The following is a 27,747-nucleotide window of genomic DNA, read 5'->3' on the forward strand; positions in this document are numbered from 1 at the left end:
GGTTCGTAACCAGACAGAAGGTACGACGGCACCTTTTTGCCGACGGCGTTCAGGAAGTGTTGTGGCAGTACAAGGAACGGGAGGTGAGGCGAGGCTAATGGGAGAGAGGAAACGGTGAGAGGTAGTGGGTTTTGTTTGTCACCTCCAAACTACCACCCCATCTTGTAGCCCAGTTGCAATGGTTTACACCGGTGTGTTCTCTGGGGCCGGGATCAGTGCTTGCACCCAACTCATTACGATACGTAAATACGCTAAAGCCAAAGAAAAATAAAGGACTGCAGATGCTGGAATCTCGGTGAAAAACACGACGATGCTGGAGGAACTCAGCGGGCCAGGCAGCATCCGTGGAGATACGCAGGTGGTCAACATTTCGGGGCAGGACCCTTCTTCAGGACTGAAGATAGGAAAAGGGAAACCCAATTTACAGCAGAGCAGTGATAGGAGGGGAGGCGAGGTGGACACAAGGTGGTGATAGGTAGATGCAGGTAAGAGATAGTGATGGGCAGGTGCGGGGAAGGTGGGGAGAGCAGATCTACCGGGGGATGGGTCAAAGGAAAGGAGAGAGGGGGGGAAAGGGTAGATAAAAAGAAGCCAGGGAAGGGAAGCCTGGTGGGGAGAGTGGTTACTTAACGCGGGAGAATTCAGTGTTCGTGCCATTAGGCTGCAAGGTTCCAAGACGGAAAACGAGGTGCTGTTCCTCTAGTTTGCGCTTGGAATTTCCCCGGCAGAGCCAAAGAGCCGTACTGCGCAGAAGCAGGCCCTTTGGCCCAACTGGTCCAAGGCAGGGAGGTAGCGGAGGAGAGGTGTGTGGGGGGAAAGGGACAGAAGGAGCCGAGGGCGTGGGAGAGAGAAAGTGGAGGGAGAAAAGTTGGGGGGGGTGGGGTGGGAAAAGATTCCAACATTCCCATCAAAGCTAGTCCCATTTGCCCACATTGGGCCGCTATCCCTCTAAACCATTCCCATCCAAGTATCTGTCCAAATGCCTTTTAAATGTTGTTCATGTACCTGTCATCATAGTCACACAGTCATCAGTGTAGAGAGGGTAGAGCAGTGGGCTCAGCACGCATCCCTGAGGTGCACCTGTGTTGATGGTCAGAGAGGGGGAGATATTATCACCGATCCACGCTGACTGTGGTTTCCTGATGAGGAAGTCGAGGATCCAGTTGCAGAGGGAGGTACAGAGGCCTAGGTTTTGAAGCTTGTTGATTAGTACTGAGGGGATGCCCCACAGCCTGGTACGGCAATTGCTCTGCCCAAGACCACAAGAAATTGAAGAGAGTTGTGAACACAGCCCAGTCTGTCTTGCAATCCTGCCTCCCCACCATTGACTTTGCACCATTGTTGCCTCGACAAAGATCTTTGTGTCCTCACTAACAACACATGACGTCTCAGAGGACTGGAGAGTAGTAAATGTTGTGCCTTTGTGGGAAATAGGTCAGTGAGCTTCACATGAGTAGTAGGGAAGCTATTGGAGAGGATACTAGGATTTATGCACATTTGGAAAGGCACGGCCTGCTCAGGGACAGTCAGCATGGCTTTGTGCGGGCTTTACGAACTCGATTGAGTTTTTTGAGGAGGTGACAAAGGAGCTTGATGAGGGGAAGGCAGTGGACGTTATCTGTGTGGACTTTGGTAAGACATTTGTAAGGTCCCTCATGCTAGGTTGATTCAGGAGATAAAGATGCACGGGATCCAGGGTGAATTGCAAGTTTGGATTCGGAACTGGTTTGCCGATAGAAGACAGAGAGTAGGGGTGGAAGGCTGTTATTCTGGCTGGAGGTCCATGACCAGTGGTGTTCCACAAGGATCGGTGCTGGAACCTCTGTTGTTATGATATATATCAATGACTTGGATGAAAATGTAGATGGGTGGATTAGCAAGTCCGTAGATGACACCAAGATTGGTGGGATTGTGGACAGTGTAAAGGACTATCAAAGAATACAGCAGGATATGGATCAGTTACAGACATGGGCAGAGAAGCGGCAGATGGAGTTTAATCCGGGAAGTGCGAGGTGTTGCTCTTTGGGAGATCAAATAAAATGAGAAAATATACAGTTAATGGTAAGTCCCTTTACAGCATTGAGGTACAGAGGGATCTTGGGGTCCAAGCCCATAGTTTACTGAAAGTGGCCACGCAAGTAGATAAGGTGGTAAAGGAGGTGTATGGGCACACTTGCCTTCATTGGTAGGTACTGCGTATAAGAGGAAGGAAGTCACACAGCAGCTGTATAAAACTTTAGTCGGACCGCGCTTGGAGTATTGTGTGCAGTTCTGGTCACCCCGTTATAGGAAGGATGTGGAGACTGTGGAAAGGGTGCTGAAGGAGTTCACCAGGATGCTGCCTGGATTGGAGGGTGCGAGCTATAAGGAGAGGTTGGACAAACTTGGGCTGTTCTCCCTAGAGCGTCGGAGGCTGAGGGGAGACCTGATCGAGGTTTTTAAAATTCTGAGAGGTTCCCCGGGGTAGAAATGTCAAATACCAGAGGACAAGCTGTCAATGTCAGGGGGTTAAGTGTAAAGGCAAGGGAAAGTTTTAATATGCAGAGAGTGGTGGGTGCCTGGAATGGGTTACCAGGGGTAGTGGTGGGAGCAGGCTGTTTGGTGGAGTTTAAGAGGCTTTTGGATAGACATGTGACTATGAAGGGACTGGAGGGATAGGGATGATACCCAGGAGGAGGACATTTAGTATAAATTGGCATCAAAGTTGGCACAACATGATGGGCTGAATGGCCTGTCCAGTGCTGTACCATGTTGTATGTCTACACTTCCCGCTACCGCTGGAAAGCAGATAAAGTAATCAAGGACCCTTCCCATCCTGATCATTCTCACTTCTCCCTCCTCCCGTAGGGCCAAAGATACAAAAGCCTGAGAGCATGAACCACCAGGCTCAAGGTCAAGGACAGCTTCTAACCTGCTGTTATCAGAATCCTCAACAGACTTCTCACATTGCTGAAGATGAACTCTTGATCTCTTGATCTACCTCGTCGTGGCCCTTGCACTTTATTTGTCCACCTGCACTGCACATTCTCTGTAACTGGAACACTATATTCTGCATTCTGTTTGGTTTTTCCTTTCGTACTACCTCGATGTACTTGTGTCTGGAGTGATCCGTCTGGATAGCACGCAGACAAAAGTTTATCACTGTATCTCGGTACATGTGCCAGTAATAAACCAATCACCAATGTTAGGTGAGTGGGCAAAAGGTGAGAGAAGTGAGTATGATGTGGAAAAATACACTTGGAAGGGAGAATGATAAACATCTTGCAGTAAAAGTCTGATAATTCATTTCCCGACCATTCAGAAATCCCAATGGTTCAGCATCAGGCTCACCGGGTAATGACTCCTGCCCTCTCTAACATACCAGGGACGTGGTTCCCATATTCCCTTGACTCACCCTTTTCCTGTGCTCCCCTTCCTCACACTGGGGCCGCAGTCCTGCACTCCCTCCCACTCACCGAGACCTGGTTATTGCATTCATTTTGAACTCACCTGCTTCTTTCTCCTGAGCACTCTTTAAATTTACCGAGTTCACTGGAAATTTTATTATTCTACTGTGTAACAATTAAATCTTAAAGATGTGTTTAAATGTAAGTAAAATAGCAGTGAATAGTCCAGAAAGCCTACAGTCCTGATTGCAGGGTCTCGACTTGAAGGGCCGATTGACACCTTTTGCCTCCACAGATGCTGCCCAGCCTGTTAAGTTCTTCCAGCATTCTGTGTTTTAGAATCCATAGAATCCATAGAACAGTACAGCACAATACAGGCCCTTCGGCCCATCATGTTGTGCTGACCTTTAAATTTCACCTAAGACTATCTAACCCCTTCCTCCCACATATCCCTCTATTTGAAATTCCTCCATATGCTTATCTAACAATCTCTTGAACTTGACCAACGTATCAGCCTCCACCACCACCCCAGGCAGCACATTCCACGCACCAACCACTCTCTGGGTGAAAAACCTTCCTCTGATATCTCCCTTGAACTTCCCACCCATTACCTTAAAGCCATGCCCTCTTGTATTGAGCATTGGTGCCCTGGGAAAGAGGCGCTGGCTCTCCACTCTATCTATTCCTCTTAATATTTTGTACACCTCTATCATGTCTCCTCTCATCCTCCTTCTCTCCAAAGAGTAAAGCCCGAGCTCTCCTCATAATGCATACTCTCTAAACCAGGCAGCATCCTGGTAAATCTCCTCTGCACCCTCTCCAATGCTTCCTCATTCTTCCTATAATGAGGCGACCAGAACGGGACACAGTAAACCAATACCTATGTCACTGTGGGTCCCGGGTCAGTGGTGTGGGCTCAGTTGTGTCAGGTCCCAAGTCAGTGTCGTGTGGGGTCCTGGGTCAATGTGGGGTTACCAGGGTTACTGTTGAGGGTCCCAGGACACTGTGGGTCCCGGGTCAGTGTCGGGTCAGTGGTGTGGGGTCCCGGGTCAGTGTGGGGTCACAGGTCACAGCGGGACCGGGTCCCGTCCGGACTTGGGATCTCAGTTGTTTTGCCCGCTCTGCTCCTATAGGCTGAGCCGCACAATGACGTCGAGGGTGAAAGGTGGGGGCGCCGTTGCAGCCAATCAGGTTGCCGCGGGGTTTGGCGCCATTGGGCGGCGGCACCTTCGGGCTGGCGGGGGTGACCGGCGGCTGCGGGGACGTGACCGGCGGGTCGGGAGGGGCGGACTGACCGCAGGCACCGTCCCCCGTCCCAGCCGATCAGTGTGCGGCGGCCGGGCCGTGTCCGGTGCGGGGGAATCCTCCGGGGGCTCTCGGGGTCGGGTCCGCCGGCAGCGCGGCCCCCGGACCCGGCTCAGTGGTGCCGTCCGCCCCGGCGGTCACGTGGGCCGCAGATTCGCGCCAGTTTCAGTCTGAGCGCCGCGCGGGAGGGAGCGGGGTGAGGGAGCGCCCGGCGGAGGGAGAGGGGGTGAGGGAGCGCCCGGCGGAGGGAGAGGGGGTGAGGGAGCGCCCGGCGGAGGGAGAGGGGGTGAGGGAGCGCCCGGCGGAGGGAGAGGGGGTGAGGGAGCGCCCGGCGGAGGGAGAGGGGGTGAGGGAGCGCCCGGGGCGAGCCTGACCAGCCGGTGGTGACCATGGCCCCGAGAGACTATCAGAGCGAGAAAGGTAAGGCCGGGGGGGTGGCCGGCCTGGGGAGGTGGAGGTGCCCGGCCTGGGGAGGTGGAAGTGGAGGTGCCCGCCCGGGGGTGGTGGGTGCTCGGGGGAGGGGGATTGGAGAGGGGGGGTGGGTGGGTGGGTGCCCGAAGGAGGGGGGGTGCAGAGGGGTGGGTGGGTGTCCGAGGGAGGGGGGGTGGAGAGGGGTTGTGGGTGCCCGGGGGAGAGGGGGTGGATGCCCAGGGGAGAAGGGGGGTTGCCCAGGGGAGGGGGGTGCTGGGGGAGGGTGGGGTGGAGAGGGGGGTGTATGCCCGGGGGAGGGGCGGTGGAGAGGGGGGTGGGTGCCCGGGGGGGAGGGGGTGGATGCCCGGGGGAGAAGAGGTGGGTGCTAGGGGGAGGGTCGGGTGGGGGGGGGTGCCCGAGGGAGGGGGGGGGAGAGGGGGTGCCCGAGGGAGGGGGGAGGTGTGGGGGGGGTGGAGGGAGTGGGTACCCAGTTTGCCGTGGGGTGGAGAGTGAGGGGTTGGGTGGGGGAGAGAGTGGGCCCCCAATGTGGTGGGGAGGGGGGTAGATTGTGTGCCCAGTGCAGGGGGTGGTGGGTGCTCAGTGTGCTGATGGGTGAATACGAAGGCACTTACCTGATTCTTATTTATCCAGGTATAGCTGGAGAGTGATCTCCCCCAGAATCCACTGACTTTATCTCTCTGGTTTGCCTCTCTCTTCTGCTCAGTGTGTTGCTGATGACATCCAGCTTTACTTCACCATCACTTTCCTTGTATTTTTCTGTTCTCTGAACTGACAAAGATCTGGATTAGCAAATGTCTTTCACAAACATACTGCAGATGCAGCACAGAAACGGGCCCTTCTGTTCACCAAGTCCACCAGTGTTGACCATCGAACACCCATCCTAGTCTTCCCATATTCCATCAACTCACCTACATACCGGGGCAATTTACAGCGATCCATTAACCCAGCCACCTGCATGTCTTTGGAATCTGGGAGAACACCAACACAGTTGTGGAGGGAACGTGCAGGCTCCATGCAGACAGCACCCTGTTTGCCAACAATATTTTTGCAGCTGTTCTGGGCCAGGTGTTCCATTGCCAGGACCACCTTTGGGGGTAGATATCGCCTTGCTTTGGAGGATGACTGTGTGTTGGAGATGGGAGAGGAACTAATGGCTGTTGTTTCTTACAGAGAAGTGTATCAAGTTCCTGCAGGAGTTTTACACAGATAACGAATTTGGGAAGAAGCATTTCAAATATGTCGACCAATTGGTAAGAACCCTGTGTTTGACATATTTCTAACCTGTCTGCATATGGTCCTTGTGAACTTGAGAACACCTATCACCAGGCTCAAGGACAGCTTCTGCCTTGCTGTTACAAGACTTATGTGCTAAGGATGAACTCTGATCTCTCGATCTACCTCATCATGGTCCTTGCCCTTTATTTGTCTACCTGCAATTTCTCTGTAACTGGAACATAATATTCTGCATTCTGTTTTTCCTTTTGTACTACCTCGATGTACTTAAGGAATAATCTGTCTGGATGGCAGCAGACAAAAGTTTTTCCACTGTATCTTGGTTCATTCGTAACTAGCGAGAAGCTGCGTCAGTCATTGTAAAGCCCTGCCCTTAACTCTTGGCCTTTTGTTTTAAGGTGCAAGTTGCTCACCGTGAGCAGGTGGCTCTCTATATTGACCTGGATGACATTGCAGAGGAGGACCCGGAGCTGGTGGACTCGATCTGTGAGAACACTCGCCGATATGTGAACCTTTTTGCTGACGCCATTCAGGAAGTGTTGCCGCAGTACAAGGAACGAGAGGTGAGGCGAGGCTCACGGGAGGGAGGATACGGTGAGAGGTAGTGGGGGTCTTCTGTCAACATATCTCACCTCTAAACTATTTCCCCAGTTTGCAGCCAACTTGTAATGGTTTACACTGGTGTGTTCTCTGGGGCCGGGATATTTCCCATGTCCAAAACCTTAATTCCTTGGCAAGTAGGAGAATGAGGGATGACCTTATAGAAGTGTTTAAAATTATGAGAGACATAGATAAGGTGGACGCTAACAGTCCTCCTCCCAGGGGAGGAGAGTCCAAAACTAGGGGGCATAGGTGTAGGGTGAGAGGGGAAAGATTTAAAAGGGACCTGAGGGGCAACTTTTTCACACAGAGGATGGTGAGTATATGGAACGGGCTGCCAGAGGAAGAGGTTGAGGCAGGTACAATAGTATCGTTTAAGAAGCACTTAGATAGGTACATGGAGGGGCGGGCTTGGAGGAATATGGGCCGAATGCAGGAACTTGGGACTAGCTGGGTGGGTACTGTGGTCGGCATGGACTGGTTGGGCCGAAGGGCCTGTATCCGTGCTGGATTGCTCTGTGACTTGAAAACACCAGGGATCTGTGATCCCCAGCTTCTATACTTGGATTCTTCAACGTACATTCTAGTACGGAGATTATGTTAAATCTGAATGTATAAGGTAGTCTAGTCTTAAATTTTTAGACTCCTTATCCACAGCAATCCCTGTGGAAACCAAGCTGGAGACTGACAAAGCTTTTAAGGTGATTTATCCTGGCCCTGGTTATGACTGTTGTCTGGTTGGTGCTGGTAGTTGTCAGAGGTGAATGCTCGGTGAATGTCATGCCTGCACTGAGGGCTTTGTCTGGTTCTGCCTTCCACTCAGGTGGTGAGTAAGGACGCTCTGGACGTTTACATCGAACATCGGCTGATGATGGAGCAGCGGACACGTGATCCCAACGAAGTCCACGATGCACGCAACCAGTACCCGGCCGAGCTCCTACGCAGATTGTGAGTACAGCCTCAGGCGGCGATGCTCCGAATGGGCAGGTTCAGGCATGCTGAGGGTGTGGTTCGCAGAAGAGCACTGGGTGGGTGGTGAGACTTGGGCACTGGGGCTGGGCTGACATGGGAGCTCCTTGCTGCTGCTCCATTTCCCGGATCTTAGACAAACAGGATCGTGGTTCCCCACCTCTCTGACACAGCACACGGTCTCTGCTCTTTCTGGTTACGCCACTTCTTTGAAAGTGCCTCCTGTTAGACAGGTGAGTGATGTGGAGAGTGCAGCCAGGTCTGCAGCTGGTTCACATGGTAACCACGGGCAGAGGCAGCTTTCCTTTGGCCTTGAATGGCTCTTCATCCTGACCGGGTTCCTTTGTTGCTGCCTTCTCGTTCCTTTCCACAATGACCAAACTGCTGCCTCTGTTCCAGAATTCTGTCGTCTATAGGTGGGCATTTCATTATAAAAGGATGCTTCTGAGTGGTGTGGACAGTGTTTATTCCTTGGCACGTTCCTGTTTGTGGGAGCTTGCTGCGTGCCGTTTGGTTGTTTAGTTTTTCCACTAGATAGTAGTAAATTATTTTCAACTGTGTTATGGGCTATAAGAAGCTCAGCTTTTTGAAGGCTGCTTTAAGAAGAAGTCCTTGATTTAGGAGGATGTGGGTTGGAGTTGGGAGAGCAGGGCTGGTTACTTGGAGGTGGAATTGTTAAGCAGCCTATGAATGGATGCATGGCTTTTCTCTGCTCCCTACAGCGAGATTTACTTCAAGCATCCCAGTACAATGAAGCCAAAGGTGATCAGGGATGTGAAGGCAGACAGTATTGGAAAGCTCGTGACTGTCCGAGGTATTGTTACCCGAGTAACAGAGGTCAAACCCATGATGGTGGTTGCCACATATACGTGCGATCAGTGTGGGGCAGAGACCTACCAGCCGGTAAGTTCACTACAGAGCATCTGTCAAATTGTTAGTCAGTGTGCAAGGCCGCAGGGAGAAATTATCACCCGTCTCTTGTAGCGTTCCCTTAACCTGGTACCATTTAGTTCATCAATACCTCTAGCCATTCCTAGCAGCCACTCTCACTTCTCCCTGTTTGTGATGCTCCGAAGCTTACCTAGAGTCCTTGATATTTTCTTCAGTGCACACGTTCCTGTGATAAAAGAGAGTCGTATCTGCTGTAACCTGAAAATCACCCTGCGCGTGAGACCATCAGGCAGTGGGGGGGAGGGGGGGTGGCATTTCCTGATGAAGGGGTTGTCGGGCTGTGGCTCATCTGGTACCTCAGTAACCCCTGTTTTGCTAATATGTCCAGCTGTGGTGTGTCACAGCGTGGCATGCAGTGATAATCGAGCGAGGCCAGACTGGAGAATCCTTGTAATCTGATTTAATAAAAATAATTCCTTAAAATTGTACCATTTAGTTCATAACGGCTCTCCTCATTCTTTCTACTGGCAATTCGTATTTCTCCGTCCTTCCTACACTTTGAAACTTGCAGTGGGTCAGGGAGGGCCCTGTAGATACACTGAAATGCTAGAGTGCACACTGAGATGGTGTAAACTCCCTCTCCTGTGTTTAGACAGGAATGGAGGCAGTGGTGTGTGGTGGGTAGGTGCACTGTTTTGTGTGATGTTTGGGCTTGGAGAGGGGGGATACAGATTATTACGTAAAAGCCTCAGGCTTTCCTCTGACTCTGTCACTGGCTTATGTTTTGTTAGTGAGCAGGCTCTGATGGAAAACGGTTAATTTTCATTCCTGTTTCAGATCCAGTCTCCTACCTTCATGCCACTGATAATGTGCCCCAGCCGTGAATGTCAAACCAACAAGTCCGGAGGAAGGCTTTATCTGCAGTCCCGAGGGTCAAAATTCATCAAGTTCCAGGAGATTAAGATCCAGGAACATGTGAGTGGTTGAAGCAAGTATTGCTTGCTTAGTGGGGGAGATGGAGTGAGGGAAGGTGGTCTTTGGAAAACGTCAGTACTGATGAGCTGTTTGTTCCTTAAGAGCGACCAGGTGCCAGTGGGAAACATTCCCCGCAGTATGACTGTGTACAGCAGGGGGGAGAACACCAGGCAAGCTCAGCCCGGGGACCACGTCAGCATCACTGGCATCTTCCTGCCCATGATGAGAACCGGCTTCAGACAGGTGGTCCAGGTAAGAGCACTGGCTTTGGTTACACTGTCGGTTAGTCTGTTCTTGATCTCCAATTTCCTTTGGCCTTTGTTTAAATCTATTTTATGATTCTATTTTAGAGAATAAAACAAAAGATTAATCAGGGAAATAGGAACGTGTCCGCCATGAAGTCTACTTGTTCAATTTCTCAGTTTTTGCGCTGGAGGTGTGAGGGTTTTCCGTGAGCGGCGGGAATGGGAGTTTACAATCCACGTTTTCCATCGTGGTTCTCGGCTCCCGGGCCAGGATCGGACGTGTCAGTGCAGTTGACTCGTGATTCCGGGCTAACCACTTGCACCAATTTTAGGGTCTGCTCTCAGAGACGTACTTGGATGCTCACAGGATCAGTCAGATGAATAAAACTGAAGATGATGAGTTAGGGGCACAGGAGCTGAGTGAGGAGGAGCTGCGACAAATCACAGGCAAGTGGAGAGGCGCTGCCCATGCGCGGTGTGTTCTGTCGGGGGCGAATGGTGGTGAGCGAGGAACGAGTTGGGTGGGGGAGGGGAGACCCTTTGGCTGCTAACGGTGAGGTGAATTTTTACAGAGGATGACTTCTACGAGAAGTTGGCTGCCTCGATTGCCCCGGAGATCTATGGACATGAGGATGTGAAGAAGGCACTGTTGTTGCTCCTGGTTGGGGGTGTCAACCAGTCTCCTAAAGGAATGAAGATCAGAGGTGAGGACTGCCAAGGATGGCTTCTGTCCTTCTGGGTTCAGGATGAGTGTCCTCCTGGCCCCATGGGTACACTGTTCATCTGTCCTGTCTAGGAACAGAAACCTACCTTTTGTAATTGGATTCAGTTGAGTGCAATAAAACCGTTCCCGTGGATGAGTGAGAGGGAGATCAGTTTGGTGGTAGTGGGAGCAACCCTTACTGGACTGGGTGCCCCTATACTCCCGATGGATGGAGGAGAGGATTACTTCTAAACTGCTATCTGTATTGAGAGCTAGTTGCATCTAACCCACTAGCCAGGTGGTGTAAGTTACCTTTAACCTGTCTGTGGATGGGGATCGAGTCCCTTCCAAACCAGCGTGGACCCACTCTCCTGGTCACATGTTATTTTCAAGCAGCTGTCTTGTCAATGATTTGTGGGTACAAGTTCGACAATAGTTCTTACTCGATTCTACATGCTTCCTGCCCTACAAAATTCCCTCGAGTTCCATGCTGTCTGGAATTGTGTCTTCACCAAGATCACAGTTCTGTGACTGAAATTAGTGGGTCCAAGAACGGATGCCACTAGTTGGCTGTGCTCAGCTGGGACGTGGAACCATCTGCCAGCCTTGTGTACCGTGAGCATCAGGCTTCTGGTCTGGCCTTGTTTGACTCCACCACCTGGTAGGTCACTCGTAATGTTCCTTACTGAACACACCTGTTTTCACTGTTTTGTTTTCCGTTTTTCTCCTGTTTTTTCAGGAAACATCAACATCTGTCTGATGGGAGATCCAGGTGTGGCCAAGTCCCAGCTGCTCTGCTACATTGACAGACTGGCACCAAGGAGTAAGTGCCCAGTCTGCTCTTGCTGTGGCTGTAGTGTGTGGTGTGTGAGCTCCAGATGGTGTCTGCTGCTGTCACTGATCACCAGTCGATGTGACAGGCGTGTTTGTGGAAGGCTGTCTTTCGATGGAATGGTCCGGGGGTTTGTAATACTGAAATCTGGGTTTGATTGGACCGGGTTTGTACTTTGCAATGTGGGGTGGATTCAGAACACAGAACAGTACAGCACAAGAACAGGCCCTTCGGTCCACAATGTCTGTGCTGAACGCGATGCCGAACTAATCTAATTCTCTTCTGCCTGCACGTGATCCATATCCCTCCAGTCCCTGCATATTCACGTGTCTGTCTGACAGCCTTTTAAATGCCACTGTTGTATCCGCTTCCACTACCTTCTGTTTCTGACCCCTCCTTACAGCTCATGCCCTCTAATCCAGGCAACATCCCGGTGAACCTCTTCTGCACCCTCTCCAAAGCCTCCACATCCTTCCCGTAATGGGGCGATGAGAACTACACACACCAGAGTTGGGTCCATCCTTCCAACATTAAGTATATTTAATAGATAAATAGATAGACATCTTTATTAGTCACATGTACAAGGAAACACACAGTGAAATGCATCGTTTGCGTAGTGCTCTGGGGGTAGCCCGCAAGTGTCGCCATGCTTCTGGTGCCAACATAGCATGCCCACAATTTCTTAACCCATATGTCTTTGGAATGTGGGAGGAAACCAGAGCACCCGGAGGAAACCCATGCAGACATGGGGAGAACGTACAAACTCCTTACAGATGGCAGCAGGAATTGAACCCGGGTCGCTGGTGCTGTAATAGCGTTACGCTAACCGCTGCACTACCATGCCTGCCCACACTACCGTTTGTCCTCTGAGCAGCACGTCTCCCAAGAGTAAATCAATTCCACTCCACCCAAGTTCAACAGTGAGAGTTTGCAGCATCATTACGTTAACTGTTTCCCCGCAACCCCCCCCCCCCAAAAAAAAACACATATCACGTTGGAGCCTGTAGTCTGCCCAAAGCTGCTGCTTGCCTTGCCTATTCTCATTGTATCGGTTGGTCTTGTGGTCTGTGAACTCGAGTTACAGTTACTCTGCTTTCATCAGCTGCCATCATTGATGGTTGTGTGATCGAAGAACAGTTCTACATCAGTGAGAGTGAATTGGGAATACCTCTGGTCAATATTTCATTGCCCACACTTCTGACTAATTGCTCTGGGTGTCTCACTCGTTGGTGAGGACGCAAGTCCCTCTAGTCTTTTGTCTAGTCTGGTTGGCAGAGAATAAAGCAATGGTGTTCCCCTTTCTTGTCTGAATTTGCTACTGCCTCAGTTGCTCCAAGCTTCTCTTGGAGACATGTCCCCCTACAGTTGTTTCCCTGGTTCCTGCTCCCAGAGACACAGCCACAGAGTTGTCCAGCACCGAAACAGGCCCTTCAGCCCACCACATCCATGCTGACCTTTCTGCCCACCTGCATTCATCCCATTGACTCTCATTAGGTCCGTATCCTCTGCCTTGTCTATTTAAATGTCTGTCTGTGGCTCTTGCATGTAATGATTGTGTCTGATTTCCCCTGCCTCCTCTGGCACAGTGTTCCAGAAATCAACCACTGCTTTTTAAAGAAAACACTGCTTGGAACCCCTTTAAAATTCCTTCCTCTCACTGTAAACCCATGCCCTTTTGTGTTTGATACCCCTACCATGGGAAAAAGATTTGGACTATCTGCCCTACATTCTTCACACTTCCATCAGGTCCCCCCTCAGCCTTCTTCGCTTCCCTGACTAAAGCCCTCCAATCCCGGCAACATCCTGGTGAATCTCCTCTGCACTCTCTCCAGCACAACCACGTCCTTGCTACAGCGTGGTGACCAGAGCTCCACCCAGTTCTCCAAGTGCAGCCTAACCAGTGTTTTGTAACGTCGCAGGAAAGTTGGATGTTGTAAAGGTCTGAGTGGAGCAAAAATATGAGAGGCCTGGGTTGGGAGGCCGTTAGTTTGGAGTGGGGATGTGGTTGGAGGATTGAGAGGGATTGAAATAAGAGTTGAGGTTGGGTGCTGCCTAACGCAGTGGGATTATCGTGCTGGGATTAGCAGCGTCTCCTGGACCCAGCGCTTAGGAGCCCAGCTCGTCACGTATGTACTCACTTCACACTGATGTGCGCTGCCTGCAGGTCAGTACACCACAGGCCGTGGTTCTTCGGGCGTGGGCTTGACTGCCGCAGTGATGAAGGACACGGTTACCGGGGAGATGATTCTGGAAGGCGGAGCTCTCGTGCTGGCTGACCAAGGGATCTGCTGCATCGATGAGTTTGACAAGATGATGGACTCTGACAGGACGGCCATTCATGAAGTCATGGAGCAGCAGACCATCTCCATTGCTAAGGCAAGTGTAATCGGGCGAGCTTCTGGGATTGGGAGGGTCGTACCCAGACAGAATGGTTTGTGATGTTCTACACTGGTTTTGCATTAGTAAAATCTCTGAGTTTAAGTACTGATTAGTGATCCCACTGCACAGTAGTGTAGCGGTTAGCGTAACGCTATTACAGCGCCAGCAATCCGGGTACAATTCCGGCCACTGTCTGTAAGGGGTTTGTACGTTCTCCCCGTGTCTGTGTGGGTTTCCTCCGGTGCTCCGGGTTTCCTCCCACATTCCAAAGACGTACAGGTTAGGAAGTTGTGGGCGTGCTATGTTAGCGCCAGAAGCGTGGCGACACTTGCGGGCTGCCCCCAGAACATTCTATGCAAAAGATGCATTTCACTGTGTGTTTCGATGTACGTGTGACTAATAAAGAAATCTTATCTCTTGTAAAATAAATATTTCAAAGCTTTTCCTCATTTAACTTGTCTCCCTCCACAATCCTCTTATCCAAGTTATAGTCTCCCACATCCCGATCACATCTCTGCAAGTGCTGACCTACTTTCCCTCCCCCTTCAGCAATGCTCATATTGAAACCCTTGGTGTTTTCAAATTGCAGCTTGTCCTCCCTCCCTCTGTCCCACCCACCCACCCCTGCAGCCCCCGGCTGCCCTGTCCCCACTCTGTGCTACAGTTGCAGCTGCTTGAGTATCCCAGGTTCTGATGAGTCCACTTCTGGTGGCCCTGCCTTCAGCTGCCGAGTCCCTGATCTCTGGCATTACCAGCAAACCTCCTTGTCACTCACCCCATCCTTTCTCCTTTGCAGATGACAAGATCCACCTCTGGGGCTTTTGATCACATCATCTTGTGGCTTGGTTTTGAGTTTTGTTAAACATTCATGTGATGCGTTACTTGTAACAAAAGTGTAATGTGAGTGTAAGTAGTTCAGCTGTTCTCCATACAGTCTGGGTACTGTGGGTGACGGAGCCCTGGGGAGGACGTGTTCTCTTCAAACGGAAACCCAGTCTTCCCTTAACACTGAACCACTGTGGGTGAGGGAGCATTTTTCTTATTTTTGTTTTCTGAATGTGTGGGAATACCCTGAGAAGGCAGTGAGTGGTCTGCTGCCACCTCGGACCACTGCAGCTCCCGCTGCGCTGTGACGTAGAGTGTCCTGGCAGTCTGAATAAGAGTGGTGGAAGGTCAGCGGTTTATTTCCAGACCTGGGTGGAACTTGCTTACTTCCGAGTGCCTGCGGTCCTTGTCCTGCAAGGTGACGGAGGTGGAAGGTTGACTGCAGTACGTCCCACGTAGATACAGAACGAGGTGCGCTGACGGATGATGGTGCATTTGGTTAAGCTGGTTAATGGGATGCAAGTCAAGTGGAATGTTCTATTCTGGTGTGTGTGTGTGTGTTGTGGGAATTTGCAGTCCTCCCTGATGGGTTGGATGTTTTCCATAAAACTTTGGCAGTGGAGCGAGCTTCGGTCGTCAGGAGGTGAACCACGTTGCAGTTACTCTGCCTGATTCACTTTTGTGGATACTTGTCAGGACAGTACTGAGGATATTCTGGTGGGCGGTGTGGCAACATCCAGTGGGGCTGTGTGGGTGGAACTGTGGAATTTAAAAATAAGATGGGAGTGATCACTTTGGGATTTTACCACATTTCTCCCTGTCCCCGCCCCAGTAGTCATTGGGAATTAGAGCAGCAAATATGTTGGGAAATCACAGATTGGTGTAGGAATAATGCAGTTGTAATAGTGATATTGACCAGGACTGACTTAATGCTAAGGGATTAGATGGGGCAGAACTTTAGAGTGTCCAGGAAGGTTTTGTAAAGCAGTACTACTATGAGAGATGGCCCTACTAGAGACGAGACAACGCCCGAGCTCTCCTCAAGACTAGGTGTCAGTGGGGGAGCACTATGGGACAGTGACTGTAATTCTGTTAGTTTCACAATATAAATGTGAAAAGATAGGACTGGTCCACAGGTTAATGTCTGAAGTTGCAGCAAGGCTAATTTTGACGGCAATAGACAGGAAAGCAAAGATTGATTGGGAGAGGCTGCTAGCAGGTAAAATGACGTCTGGCAAGTGGGAGGCTTTTAAAAGTGAGATAGGGAGAGCTTAAGATCTGCATGTTGCTGTTGGAGTGAAGGGCAAGGCTGGCAGGAGTAGGGAACTCCGGTTGACGAGGGACTTCAAGGCTCTGGTCAGGAAAAAGAGGCGTATGTCAGATATAGGCAGCTAGGATCAAGCGAATACCTTGAGTATAAGAGATGTTAGATAAGATATTTTATTAGTCACATGTACATAGAAACACACAGTGAAATGCATCTTTTTATGTTACTGAGGATGTGCTGGGGGCAGCCCGCAAGTGTCGCCACACTTCCGGCACCAACATAGCATGCCCACAATTTCCGAACCCGTATGTCTTTGGAATGTGGGAGGAAACCGGAGCACCTGGAGGAAACCCACACAGACACACGGGGAGAATGTACAAACTCCTTACAGACAGCAGTGGGAATTGAACCCAGGTTGCTGGTGCTGTAATAGCATTATGCTAACCGCTACACTACGACTTAAGGAAATCGGGAGGGTAAAATGAAGGGCATGAGATAACCTTGTCAGATAAGATAAAGGAGAATTCTTAAAAAGAATTCCTCATAACAGAATATAGCTCATAATTGGGAAGGCTTCTGGTTACCTGGGAAGCTTCTATGGGCAACAGTCATGTGATTAAACCCCACTCCCTTTCGATGGTGTGTGTAGTTGGTGGGGGGGGGGGGGGGGGGGCACAAGCCAGGCTACCCCGTGTGGTACAATGCTGGGGGCCCACGTGTGTGTGTTTTAGTGCAAGAGTACTTGGAGACCAGAGCCACTGTCATTCCCCTATATTGTCAATGCCTGTCATTTGTTGGATGCAGAGGTTAAACCTGCAGGTACTGACAGAATGACAGGAATATATTGAATGGGAAGATAAAGTGGAGGAAAAGTTCACAAGATCACAAGATAAGGGAGCAGAAGCAGGCCATTCGGCCCATCGAGTCTGCTCCAAGGAAAAGGGAAAAAGAAATGGGGTGGGAAAAAAAGAGAGAGAAAAAAAAAACTATTCTAATCCCATTTGCCAGCCTTATCCCCATATCCCTTGATACCCTGACTATTTAGATATCTGTCTATCTCCTCCTTGAACACCCCCACTGATCTGGCCTCCACTGCTGTGCGTGGCAAGGAGTTCCACAATTTCACCACCCTCTGGGTAAAGAAACTTCTCCTCATCTCTGTCTTGAAACTGTACCCTCTAATTCTAAGATTGTGCCCTCTGGTCCTGGACACGCCCACCAAGGGAAACAGCCTAGCCACATCTACTCTATCCTTACCTGTCAACATTTTAAATGTCGCTACGAGGTCCCCTCTCATCCTTCTGTACTCCAGCGAGTACAGTCCAAGAGCCGACAAACGCTCATCGTACTTAAGCCCTTTCATTCCTGGAATCATTCTCGTAAATCTCCTCTGAACCCTCTCCAACGTCAGCACATCCTTCCTAAGATGCGGGGCCCAAAACTGCGCACAGTATTCCAAATGAGGCCTCACTAGCGCCCCGTAGAGCCTCATCAACACTTCCTTACTTTTATACACTATACCTCTCGAGATGAATGCCAACATAGCATTCGCTTTCTTAACCACCGATCCAACCTGGTGGTTAACTTTTAAGGTATCTTGTATAAGTACCCCCAAGTCCCTTTGTACTACCGCACTATCAATCTTCTCTCCTTCTAGATAATAATCTACCCGCTTATTTCTACTTCCAAAGTGTACAACTGCACATTTCTCAACATTGAATCTCATCTGCCATTTTCTTGCCCATTCTCCTAAACTGTCTAGGTCCCTCTGCATTCTTTCTATTTCCTCTATGCTCCCTACTCCTCCACTTATCTTGGTGTCATCCGCAAACTTAGCCACACAACCATTTATTCCATCATCCAAATCATTGATGTACAAGGTAAAAAGGAGAGGCCCCAACACCGACCCTTGCGGCACACCACTAGTAACCGGTAACCAACCAGAACGAGATCCTTTTATTTCCACCCTTTGCTTCCTGCCAACCAGCCAATTCTCCACCCATTTTGCTACCCTGCCCATAATTCCATGACCTCTCATCTTATTAATCAGTCTCTTGTGAGGCACCTTATCAAAGGCCTTTTGAAAGTCTAAATACACAACATCTACCGCCTCTCCCTTATCCACCCTACCTGTGATTTCTTCAAAAAACTCCAATAGGTTGGTCAGACAGGACCTCCCCTTCACAAAACAATCGAATGTGAAGGTGAAATCCCTGGTCAAGTAGAGCCCTTGCATAGGGGAAATGTGAAGGTCATTAGGAAAGGGAATGGTGCAGAGGCCTGACAAATAACTAACATTTAAAAATCACGTTGGAACATATCCAGCGAACTGTACTTCATGTTGTCAGGGTGATTTTATTTTCACGTTGAACACATCGGGACGGTTGTCTGATTGAAGTAACGGGTTATTGGTGGCTTTTATTTCAGGCTGGGATCATGACAACATTGAATGCCCGTTGCTCAATCCTGGCTGCAGCAAACCCTGCATATGGTCGATACAACCCCAAGAAATCAGTTGAACAGAACATCCAGCTCCCAGCGGCACTGCTGTCCCGATTTGATCTCCTGTGGCTTATTCAGGATAAACCTGACCGAGACAACGATCTGAGGTTTGTGCACGGGCTCGTGCAGTACGAGTGCACGTACACGGGGAGCCTGTATAACAGGAGGGAGTTGTGCCAGGGTAGGATTATCCCATGGATAGATGCCAGCTGACTGTCTGTACATGGAACATTGAAGAGCACATCAACAACGTGTGGTGAAGATAGTAGAGGGGCAGAGATGGAGAGCTGGGCATCGGATGGAGGGGCACATTGATTAAAATATTTATTTGTATTTCGCAAATTGGGTGGTTAAAGCTTGTTGCAGAATTTGAACATTTGTGCAGTAGGATGTGGTCGGAATATTATGCACAGTTTTTGGAACTTTCCTTTGGGAAGAAGGTCAGGATCATTGAGGAGGTGCCGTGGATAGAGGCCATGTCAGGGACACGTGGCTTGGTGGGGATAGAGGGGAGAGGAGGATGTTTGCTGTTACAACAGCAGGTTGAGCTTATCTGCAGAAGGTAGGGGTGAGGTGGTTGTGTTGAGACGTAGTTGCCGGGCTCAGTAAAGCGTGGAGTCTGGTTCAGACCATCTCTTGGACTCACGAGTTGTTTTTGTCCTGTTTGCTCTGGTCGGTTCGTGCCTATGACGTACTGTCCCTCAATTCCCCAGGCTCGCTCAGCACATCACCTACGTACATCAGCACTGCAAGCAGCCGCCCTCGCAGTTCCAGCCGCTGGACATGAAGCTCATGAGGTACCGTGTCTGTTGCAGCGTTGAGTGAGTGTTGGTTGAAAGTGGGCTGAGCACACATCCTGTATTTCTTCCTCTCCTGTCCAGGCGCTACATCACCCTGTGCAAGAAGAAGGAGCCAACAATCCCAGAGTCATTAGCTGATTACATCACTGCCGCTTACGTAGAGATGAGGAAGGAGTCAAGGGTCAACAAGGATACCACCTTTACCTCTGCCAGGACATTGCTGTCGATTCTGCGTATCTCCATTGCACTGGTGTGTACCTCTAAATACAGAGCTCCCCTTATCCCAGCTCCCCTCCACTCCAAGCATGGCTGGTAGGTCATCTGGCTTTATAAAGGTGTGGCAAAGGATGGAAAGTGTCTCAACTGTGGTGACGTGGAGATCTGTGTCCACCTGGCCTCAACGTTTCATGGCACGAGCACCTTCCTGGGGACCTGTTGATGCGGCGGGTGAAGTGTCAACCACCTTGGGCACAAGAAAACCAAAAGCGAGTTGTCCAAGTGGTGTATGGTAGAAAATGGAGGAGCAGGGAGGTTGGGTGCCCAGCAGTACTCACCACCACAAGTCCATAGACTGATGGTTCCTGTAAAAAAAACATGAAAGGTAATGTTTAATGCAGGAGCTGGAATACAGCAGGGAGGAAACGATTTTTCTGTGGGGCAGAGCCTTGGTTAAGCCCGATCCCGTTGCCCAGTCTTTAGCTGGCATTCACCGGGCAGGCTGCCCCTCCTCCCCAAGGGCTCTGTCCACGTGTTCGGGATCTTTGGCTTCTGCTATCGTGTGTTTGTTGGCTTTCAGTTTGATACCTCCCTGCGTTGGTGGCACTTTGTCACAGGGAGAGGAGGTTTGGGGAAGGTTGCAGCACAGATTCTCCACAGAAACCTAAATGACACTTAATTCGTTGAGAATACTTGTTTGTTGTTACAGTCATAAAGCACAGAAGCAGCCCATCGACTACCTATCAATACTAATCCCATTTACCAGCGTTTGACCCGTAGCCTCCGGTTCCTTGGTGATTTCAAATATCCTAGATACCACTTAAATAAAACCATAAGACATAGGAGCAGAAACAGGCCATTCGGCCCATCGAGTTTGCTTCCCCATTCGACCATGGCTGATTAGTTTTCTCCTCTCAACCCCATTCTCCTGCCTTCTCCCCGTAACCTCTGTTGCCCTCACTAATCAAGAACCTATCAACCTCCGCTTTAAATACACCCAATGACTTGGCCTCCACAGCTGCTTGTGGCAACGAATTCCACAGATTCACCACCCTCTGGCTGAAGAAATTCCTCCTCATCTCTGTTCTAAAGGGACGTCCTTCTATTCTGAGGCTGTGCCCTCTGGTCCTGGACTGTCTAGAGTTGTCTCTCCACCACCCAGGTTCCAACCACCTGGCTAGAGATGTTCTTTTTGAGGCCCCCTCTAAATCTCTTGCCCCTTACCCTAAACCTAGACCTCTCATTTTAGATACATTTGCTGTTGGGAAACATTTCCTGCCGTCTTCTCTATCTCAGCCCCTTATAATTTTGTGCACCTCTATCGTTCCCCCTCGGCCTTTTCCACTCCAGGGGAAAAATTCCCAGCTTGTCCAATCACTCATAACTGAACCATTCCATCCTGGGCAGTGTCCTGGTGAATCTCTGCACCCTCTCCAGTGCAGTCACGTCCTACCTATAGTATGGCAACTAGAACTGTAGACAGTACTCTGGCTGTGACCTAACCATTGTTTCGTAAAGTTGGACTGTAACCTGTACCTGCTTTTATATTCTATGTCCAGCTAATGAAGGCGAGTCTCCAGTATGTCTTCACCTTATCTGTCCATACCTCTTCCTTCAGGGAAGGAAGCCTTGTGAGCTGTTGCTAACATTCATCTGGCTAGTTATGGTGCTTTGTAGCTGAGTCCAGGTGTAACAGGTCTGTGGCTTCTCCTGTGAGGAAGTTTACAGCCCGGTGGCTGACCCCCAACACTGTGCACCAAGATCTCTCTGATCCTCTATACTCCCCGGGGGCCTCCCATTCATTGTGTATACCCCACCCGCACTAGTCCTCCCACAGTGCAACAGCTTGCACTTATCGGGATTAAATTCCATCTGTCGTTGCTTTGACCAGTTTACTTATCAATATTAGCCCGTAGTCTGTGAACATCTTCCCATCAAGAACACCGATTTTTTTTTTCTAGCCAGCTGCAAACTTGATAATTGTACCTCCTACATTCACATCCAACTCCTTATTGTATATAACAAACAGTGAGTGTTCCAGCATGTGTCCCGTGGTACACCGCTGGTTACACAGTGCGCCACCATCACACTCTGTTCAAGGGTTTGATGCAGGAACAAATCTAGAACAAGGAAGCTTCACCCTAAAGTTATGGCCAGGGCACTCGGTGCAGAAGCATTAAGTGTCAGTGGAGTTATCCTGGACCCAGATCACTTCTGTGGGTGTAACTGTACCAGTGTCAGTCCTGTGAACCAGACTTTGTACTCAAACTGTTGCTGGTGGATGGATCCTGACTCTTCCTGTGGCTGATACAATCCAAGTGCTTGGTGGAACGAACAGTTGCCTGTCCGTGGGCGGTGCGGGTGCTAAAGTGCTGACAGTGCAGATAGTAAGACAGTACCTACTGCACTGTAGGCATTTGTAGCACCACATGGCCAATCCTTGCACCACTGGCAATCCCTGTCTGCCTGATTCCTCCTCGGCAGTTGACCAACTCTGCCCCGGATCCCTTCCGTACAATAGTTCCCTGAGCTTTGAAGCCTCGTGAGCTGTTACCGACATTCACCTGGCTAGCTATGGTGCTTTGTGGCTGAGCCCAGGTATAACAGGTCTGTGGCTGCTCCTGTGAGGACGTTTATAGCCCGGTGGCTGACCCCCAGCTCTCAGCACTCTCTGCCTGTGTAACTGCATGCATAGCTCGTGGAAGTGACGTTTCTATCCCCTGTGGTTCTGCTGTAGCTCCTGTCGTGGATTTCAGGATCACCGCCTTTCCTGCTGACGCCTGTTCTGGTTCTTCATGTTGCTGTGTACTCGGGGTTGTGTCTTTGTGAATGCTTGAGTGTACATGCATGCAGTTTGGAGCAAATCCTTCGAAAGCTTCTGGGAGGGAGGGGTAAGAGGCATTTGGGGCTTCCCGGGCTTGGATGCTGTCTGGTGGGTGGTTGTTGGGGCTCCCCGGGGACTGTGTGCCACGTTGACTTGCCTTGAGATGTATATGTGTCTTGTCCCCATCTGGTGGTCACAAGGTTACTGAGGTTTGTGCAAACGGGTATGTGGTTGGGGGGGGGGGGTTGGGGGGGGGTTGTTTCCGAGTGCTCTCGTGGTCTGGTTCCCGGAGTTCCAAAGTGCTGTTAGTGCAGGTAGTACTGTTCAAATCTACTGCAGTACAAGCACTTCCAGAACTCCAGGGGCAAGGGCAGCAATAGGAGGTATAGGAGCCCCCCTCGGGGTTCACAAGGCACACAGCCACAATTGCCTAATCTGGGTGAACAAAAAGGGAAGCCGGCAGAGGTAACGTTGGAAGCAGAAGCACCGTGAAACTGCTGCGCTGGACAGGGGTTAGCAGGGTCAACGGTGCGTGTGGTTCCTCACTGTGGGCACAAGTGGGGGAGGCTCAGTGCAGTTTACCTAGTCTTCACTTCCACAACTGAGCTGGAAAGGGCTCGAATGTTATGATCCAAGATCCCCGTGATCGGAGGTGGATAGCCCGGCACCAACTGCCTCCCAGGCAGTTGGTCTAAAGGAGGCATCAAAATGCCTTCCTACATGAGTAGATTGCCTCATCGTGGGCAGCGTTTCACACTTCATTCAATGCGTAGGCTTGTACATGAGAGGCCTCAGTGTCAGCTGAGCTGTGTGTCCACTGGTTGCTTACGTAAGCAGCTGCTGGTCAGTAATGGACCTCTTTTTTACCCGTTACCTTTTTTTGACCTGGCCGCTGGATCTAGGTGGTTGCTGTCCTGTCGCGGCTGTAGCCTGATTCCCCGTGTCTGGAGGGTGGGCTGCTCTGTGTGGACGTGGTGGCATGGGTTTAACTAGCATTCCTGAGTTTGGTGTGGCTGCTGGTGCTTTGCCGCTGAGTTGCTGGGCTGGCTTCTCACTGGGCTGCAGTGAGTTCTGCAGCATTGCGTTCAGTCTGTCCTGCTGTGCAGACCCATGCAAAACTGCCGGTAACTCCGGCTGCTCTGCAGCAACTTAACGTTCAGGAACAGGATCCTTCTCGGCTCCACCCTGATGCTTGCTTCCACTTGTCCACTTTCACCGTGTGCCCCTGCATGTTGGGAGGGTCGCTGGGCTGCTCTGACTGGGCACTGGTCGATCTTAAGTGGGATCTGCACATCACTCATTATCTCACTGTGATGTTTCTACCTTCCAATGACCTGTTGCTGTGCAGCAGGCACTGAGTGACTTGGCTGGGTGGTTAGCGCGGAAGGTTTGAGGGGAGCTCTTGGGTCAGCCTTGGGTACTGATCGGTTTGCCAGCTGCATGCTCTGTCACTCGCCTCTCCTGTCCTTTTCAACCCCTCCCTCCCTCCCTCCCTCCCTCCCTCCCTCCCTCCCTCCGCCACTGAACCAAGCTGCCCTCCCCATTGATGATGAAACAGCATCTGGGTCGGCAAACCTTTAGGGTCATAGACAGCATGGAAACAGGTCCTTCAGCCCAACAGGTCCATGCCAACCAAGGTGCCCATCTGGGTTAGTCCCAGTTCCCCATGTTTGGCCCATATCCCTCCAAACCTTTCCCATCCATGTACCTGTCCAAGTGTCTTTTAAGTGTTAATGTTCCTGCCTCAACCACTTCCTCTGGCAGTTCGTTCCATATACTGTCCACCCTCTGGGTGAAAAAGTTGCACCCTCAAATTCCCATTAAATCTCTGTCCTCTCAGTACATGGAGGAAGTGGTTGAGGCAGGAACATTAACACTTAAAAGACACTTGGAAAGGTTTGGAGGGATATGGGCCAAACACGGGGAACTGGAACCAACCCAGATGGGCACCTTGGTTGGTGTGGACCAGTTGGGCTGAAAGACCTGTTTCAGTGCTGTCGGAAACCAATACCCTCTAGTTCTTGATTCCCTTTCCCTGGGGGAAAAACGCTGTGCGCATTCACCCTGTCTATGCCCCTCATGATTTTATACACCTCTATAAGATCACCCCTCATTCTCATAGACTCCAATGAATAAAGTCTCATCCTCTCTCCATAACTCAGTCCCTCGAGTCCTGGCAATATCCTCGTAAACCTCCTCTTTCCAACTTAATGGCATCTTCCCTACAGCAGAGTGACCAAAACTGAACACAATATTCCAAATGCAGCCTCACCAACGTCTTGTACAAGTGCAACGTAACATCCCAACTTCTGTACTCAATGCCCTGACTGATGGCCAGGGTGCCAAACCCCACCTTCACCTCCCTGTCTAACTGTGACGCCACTTTCAGGGAGAAATTCCTCAAATGGTTGGGACAAGCTTGTGATTATTGATGGCTAGCCTAGATTTCCAAGATTGAGTTCAGTGTGGAGGCTGACTGTCAAGTAAGATCACAGGCTGACTGCAGGTAGTTTGCTAGTTACCCTGGTCCTCGTCCCTGCCCCACACCCTGTGTTTCCCCCCCCCACCCCCCTAGTCCGGTTCCCTGCGGCCTATCTTTCAGAGTGGTCAGTGTGGGAGGTGGAGACTTGGGCAATTGCTGGGTATCCTAGGGGCATTGCACTTGTCTCTGTCTGACGGTGCTGGCGTGAGGCTGCGGTGACGGTGATGCACTGGTGCTGCTCCCCAGAGCTTGCCGTGGCTGCGGAGAGCTCGACCCCACTGTACCTGTGCTGCCATTTCGGAAGGGTTCCTGGACCGTTGAGGCTCCTGTAGTGTGAGGAGATGAGTGGTGTAATGTTGGCCGTAGTGGGCTTGCGCGGATTCCCTGAGACAACACACAGCAGTCAATGGCAGTGCCTGGCAGAACAGTCAGCTAGTTGGGATTATTGAGATGCCCCCATTTGTACAGGACTTCCCTCTCTCTGCCTGCCTGGTGAAACATTCCATGGGTTCATGCCCAGAACACGGAGAGTTCCCCCAAGGCTCCCACTATTGAAGGAGATAAGATAAGATTTCTTTATTAGTCACATGTACATCGAAACACACAGTGAAATATGCCTGCGTAGAGTGTTCTGGGGGCAGCCCGCAAGTGTCGCCATGCTTCTGGCGCCAACATAGCGTGAGCAGTAACAGTGTGTGCTGGTGATGGAGGAAATCATCCAGAGAGGGCCAGATCTCCACACAGGACGGAGGGGAGGCTGTGCTTGTCTGACCACTGTGGAGCTCAATTTCCCCCTCCTGATCCAGCCCCAGCTCCTCCTCCTCCCCCTGGCTGCCCTGCCTTCGTCCTGCCTGTTCCTTGACCCCCTGTTCTCCCGCGTTCTCTCTGGACCTCCCCTGGCCTCAGGCTCCCGCTCCGGTGTGCCCCCCCTCGTAACCTCGGGCCGACGGTGCTCCTGTCTTCGCAGGCTCGGCTTCGCCTGGTTGACACCGTGGAGAAGGAAGACGTGAACGAAGCGATGAGGCTGATGGAAATGTCCAAGGACTCTCTGCTCGGGGAGCGCGATCAAACCACTCGGTGAGAAGTGCTTTTGTGCCTTGGGGGCCCCTGTCATTGGGTGACCTTTCCCTGCTTTCTGCTCCCACCAGCGCGCTCCTGTGTTCCTTCTGCTGGGTGGAACGGTTCTGATCTGGTTCATATTTCGGGACACGTATACAATTTTTTTAAAGGAGGAATTCACCCCAAGGTTGGATGAGGGTGTGTGGCCCAACCCAGTCTGATTCTTAGAGTCAACAGCATAAAAACAGGCCCTTCGGCCCAACTCGTCCATGCTGACTCTGTTGCCCAGTGAGCTGGTCCATCTGCCCGCGTTTGGCCCACAGCCCTCTGAACCTCCAATCCATCTATTCGGCATTTTAAATGTTGCTGATGTGCCCACCTCAACCACCTTCTCTGGTGGCTCATTCCAAATACGCACCACCCTCTGTGTGAAGAAGCTTCCCCTGATGTCCCTTTTGAATCTCTCGTCTCTGATCTTAAACCCTCTGCCCTCCCTGGGGATAAAGACCGTGTGCATTCACCCTGTCTATGCCCCTCATGATCTTCTCGTGAGGGGGTTGAGTTGGCTCTCTGGACCAGCATGTGTGCTCCCCCCTCCCTGTAGGAGATTGCCGTTTCTGGTACCCATTTTTGGGGGGATTGGTGGGTGTTTGTTTCCTGTGCTGTTGTTTGTCTAGTGTGATTGACGCGCGTCGTGTGGTTTTCAGGGCCCAGCGCCCAGCGGACGTGATCTTCGCCACGATTCGGGAGATGGTTGCGGACATGACGGTGCGTACTGTTAAATACTCCGAGGCTGAGCAGAGGTGCATCTCAAAGGGATTCACGCCGGCACAGGTGGAGGCTGCGCTGGAGGAATACGAGGAACTCAACATCTGGCAAGTGAACCAAGCCCGGACTAAGATCACCTTTGTCTGAGCAGCGGCCCACTGACACGGTGCAGACTGACCCTGTTTTAGATTGGCTCGGCTTGGCAGCTATCGTGTGCTTGTGCTCTTGCCACTAATTCGTGCTTATTCTTGTTCAGTGGAGGAGATGAGTTGAACAAATTGATTAATAAAAATGATTTGTACCTTTTTCCTTTGATATTTATTTCATTGACCTCACTGGCATATCCTTTATGACAGTTGACATCCCGCTGGCAGGAATTTTAGGTGGTCCCTCAGGGTCAAGGTGACTTACTGCTGCACTCCAGTTCCGAGATGACCTGTGAGGCCAAAGTGGGGACTGCAGCCCCTCCCCCATGGTAGGGCAGGTTGGGAGGCGGCGTGCTTGGCCTCAGTGTGCTCCTGGTCCGTGGACTCGATGCTCTGTCCCGTTCTGAACACTGCTGCAGTTGGACTGGTCGTGTGTCTGGGAGTTGCTGCTGTCGGTGGAGTGTTGTGTGCTGGTCTCTTCAGGAGATCCTTGAACCGCTTTAACGCCCACTTCCATCTTCGGAGTGAGGGATAGCGTCTGTCATGGGGGAGCCTGGTGCCAGGCATAACAAACGGGGCCTGCTCACTGCTGGGGTATGTTGTCCTGGAAAGGACGCTGATGTTGTGCTGGCTTATCCCACTGGGGGTTGGAGGATTTTGCAGAGTGGTGTCGGTGGGACTCTCTCCCGTACCGCGAGGTGGGAATCTCTCCCACAACGCGAGGGGCAGGCCTCAGCAGCACTTGGAGGGTCGAGTCCCTGCTGCCCCGAGACGGGGAATGCCAGCGGTTGTACCAGGGTGCGGCATTGCCCGACACTTGCCTAACCTTGAAGCGAGTTTCCTGCAGAGGGGGAGCTAACCTACTGGGCCAATGGGAAACTTCCTCCTCCCTTTCAGAACCAAGGACA

At 51.1% G+C, this 27,747-nt stretch overlaps 1 protein-coding gene across 1 annotated transcript; it reads left to right on the forward strand.

Annotated features, from left to right (window-relative positions):
• Nucleotides 1-4,944: 4,944 nt before the first annotated feature.
• On the forward strand, nucleotides 4,945-26,999 carry mcm7 (minichromosome maintenance complex component 7). Its single transcript, XM_052044640.1, has 16 exons — nucleotides 4,945-5,111; nucleotides 6,294-6,373; nucleotides 6,755-6,919; nucleotides 7,780-7,904; nucleotides 8,648-8,828; nucleotides 9,654-9,791; nucleotides 9,894-10,043; nucleotides 10,369-10,483; nucleotides 10,609-10,740; nucleotides 11,479-11,562; nucleotides 13,736-13,947; nucleotides 18,470-18,651; nucleotides 19,258-19,341; nucleotides 19,426-19,594; nucleotides 25,834-25,943; nucleotides 26,633-26,999. Exons 1-16 carry the CDS (start codon nucleotides 5,081-5,083, stop codon nucleotides 26,838-26,840), a joined length of 2,166 nt encoding a protein of 721 aa, XP_051900600.1. The 5' UTR covers nucleotides 4,945-5,080; the 3' UTR covers nucleotides 26,841-26,999.
• Nucleotides 27,000-27,747: the final 748 nt, after the last annotated feature.

Source organism: Pristis pectinata, chromosome 37, assembly GCF_009764475.1.
Source record: "Pristis pectinata isolate sPriPec2 chromosome 37, sPriPec2.1.pri, whole genome shotgun sequence".
Classification (NCBI taxonomy): domain Eukaryota; kingdom Metazoa; phylum Chordata; class Chondrichthyes; order Rhinopristiformes; family Pristidae; genus Pristis; species Pristis pectinata.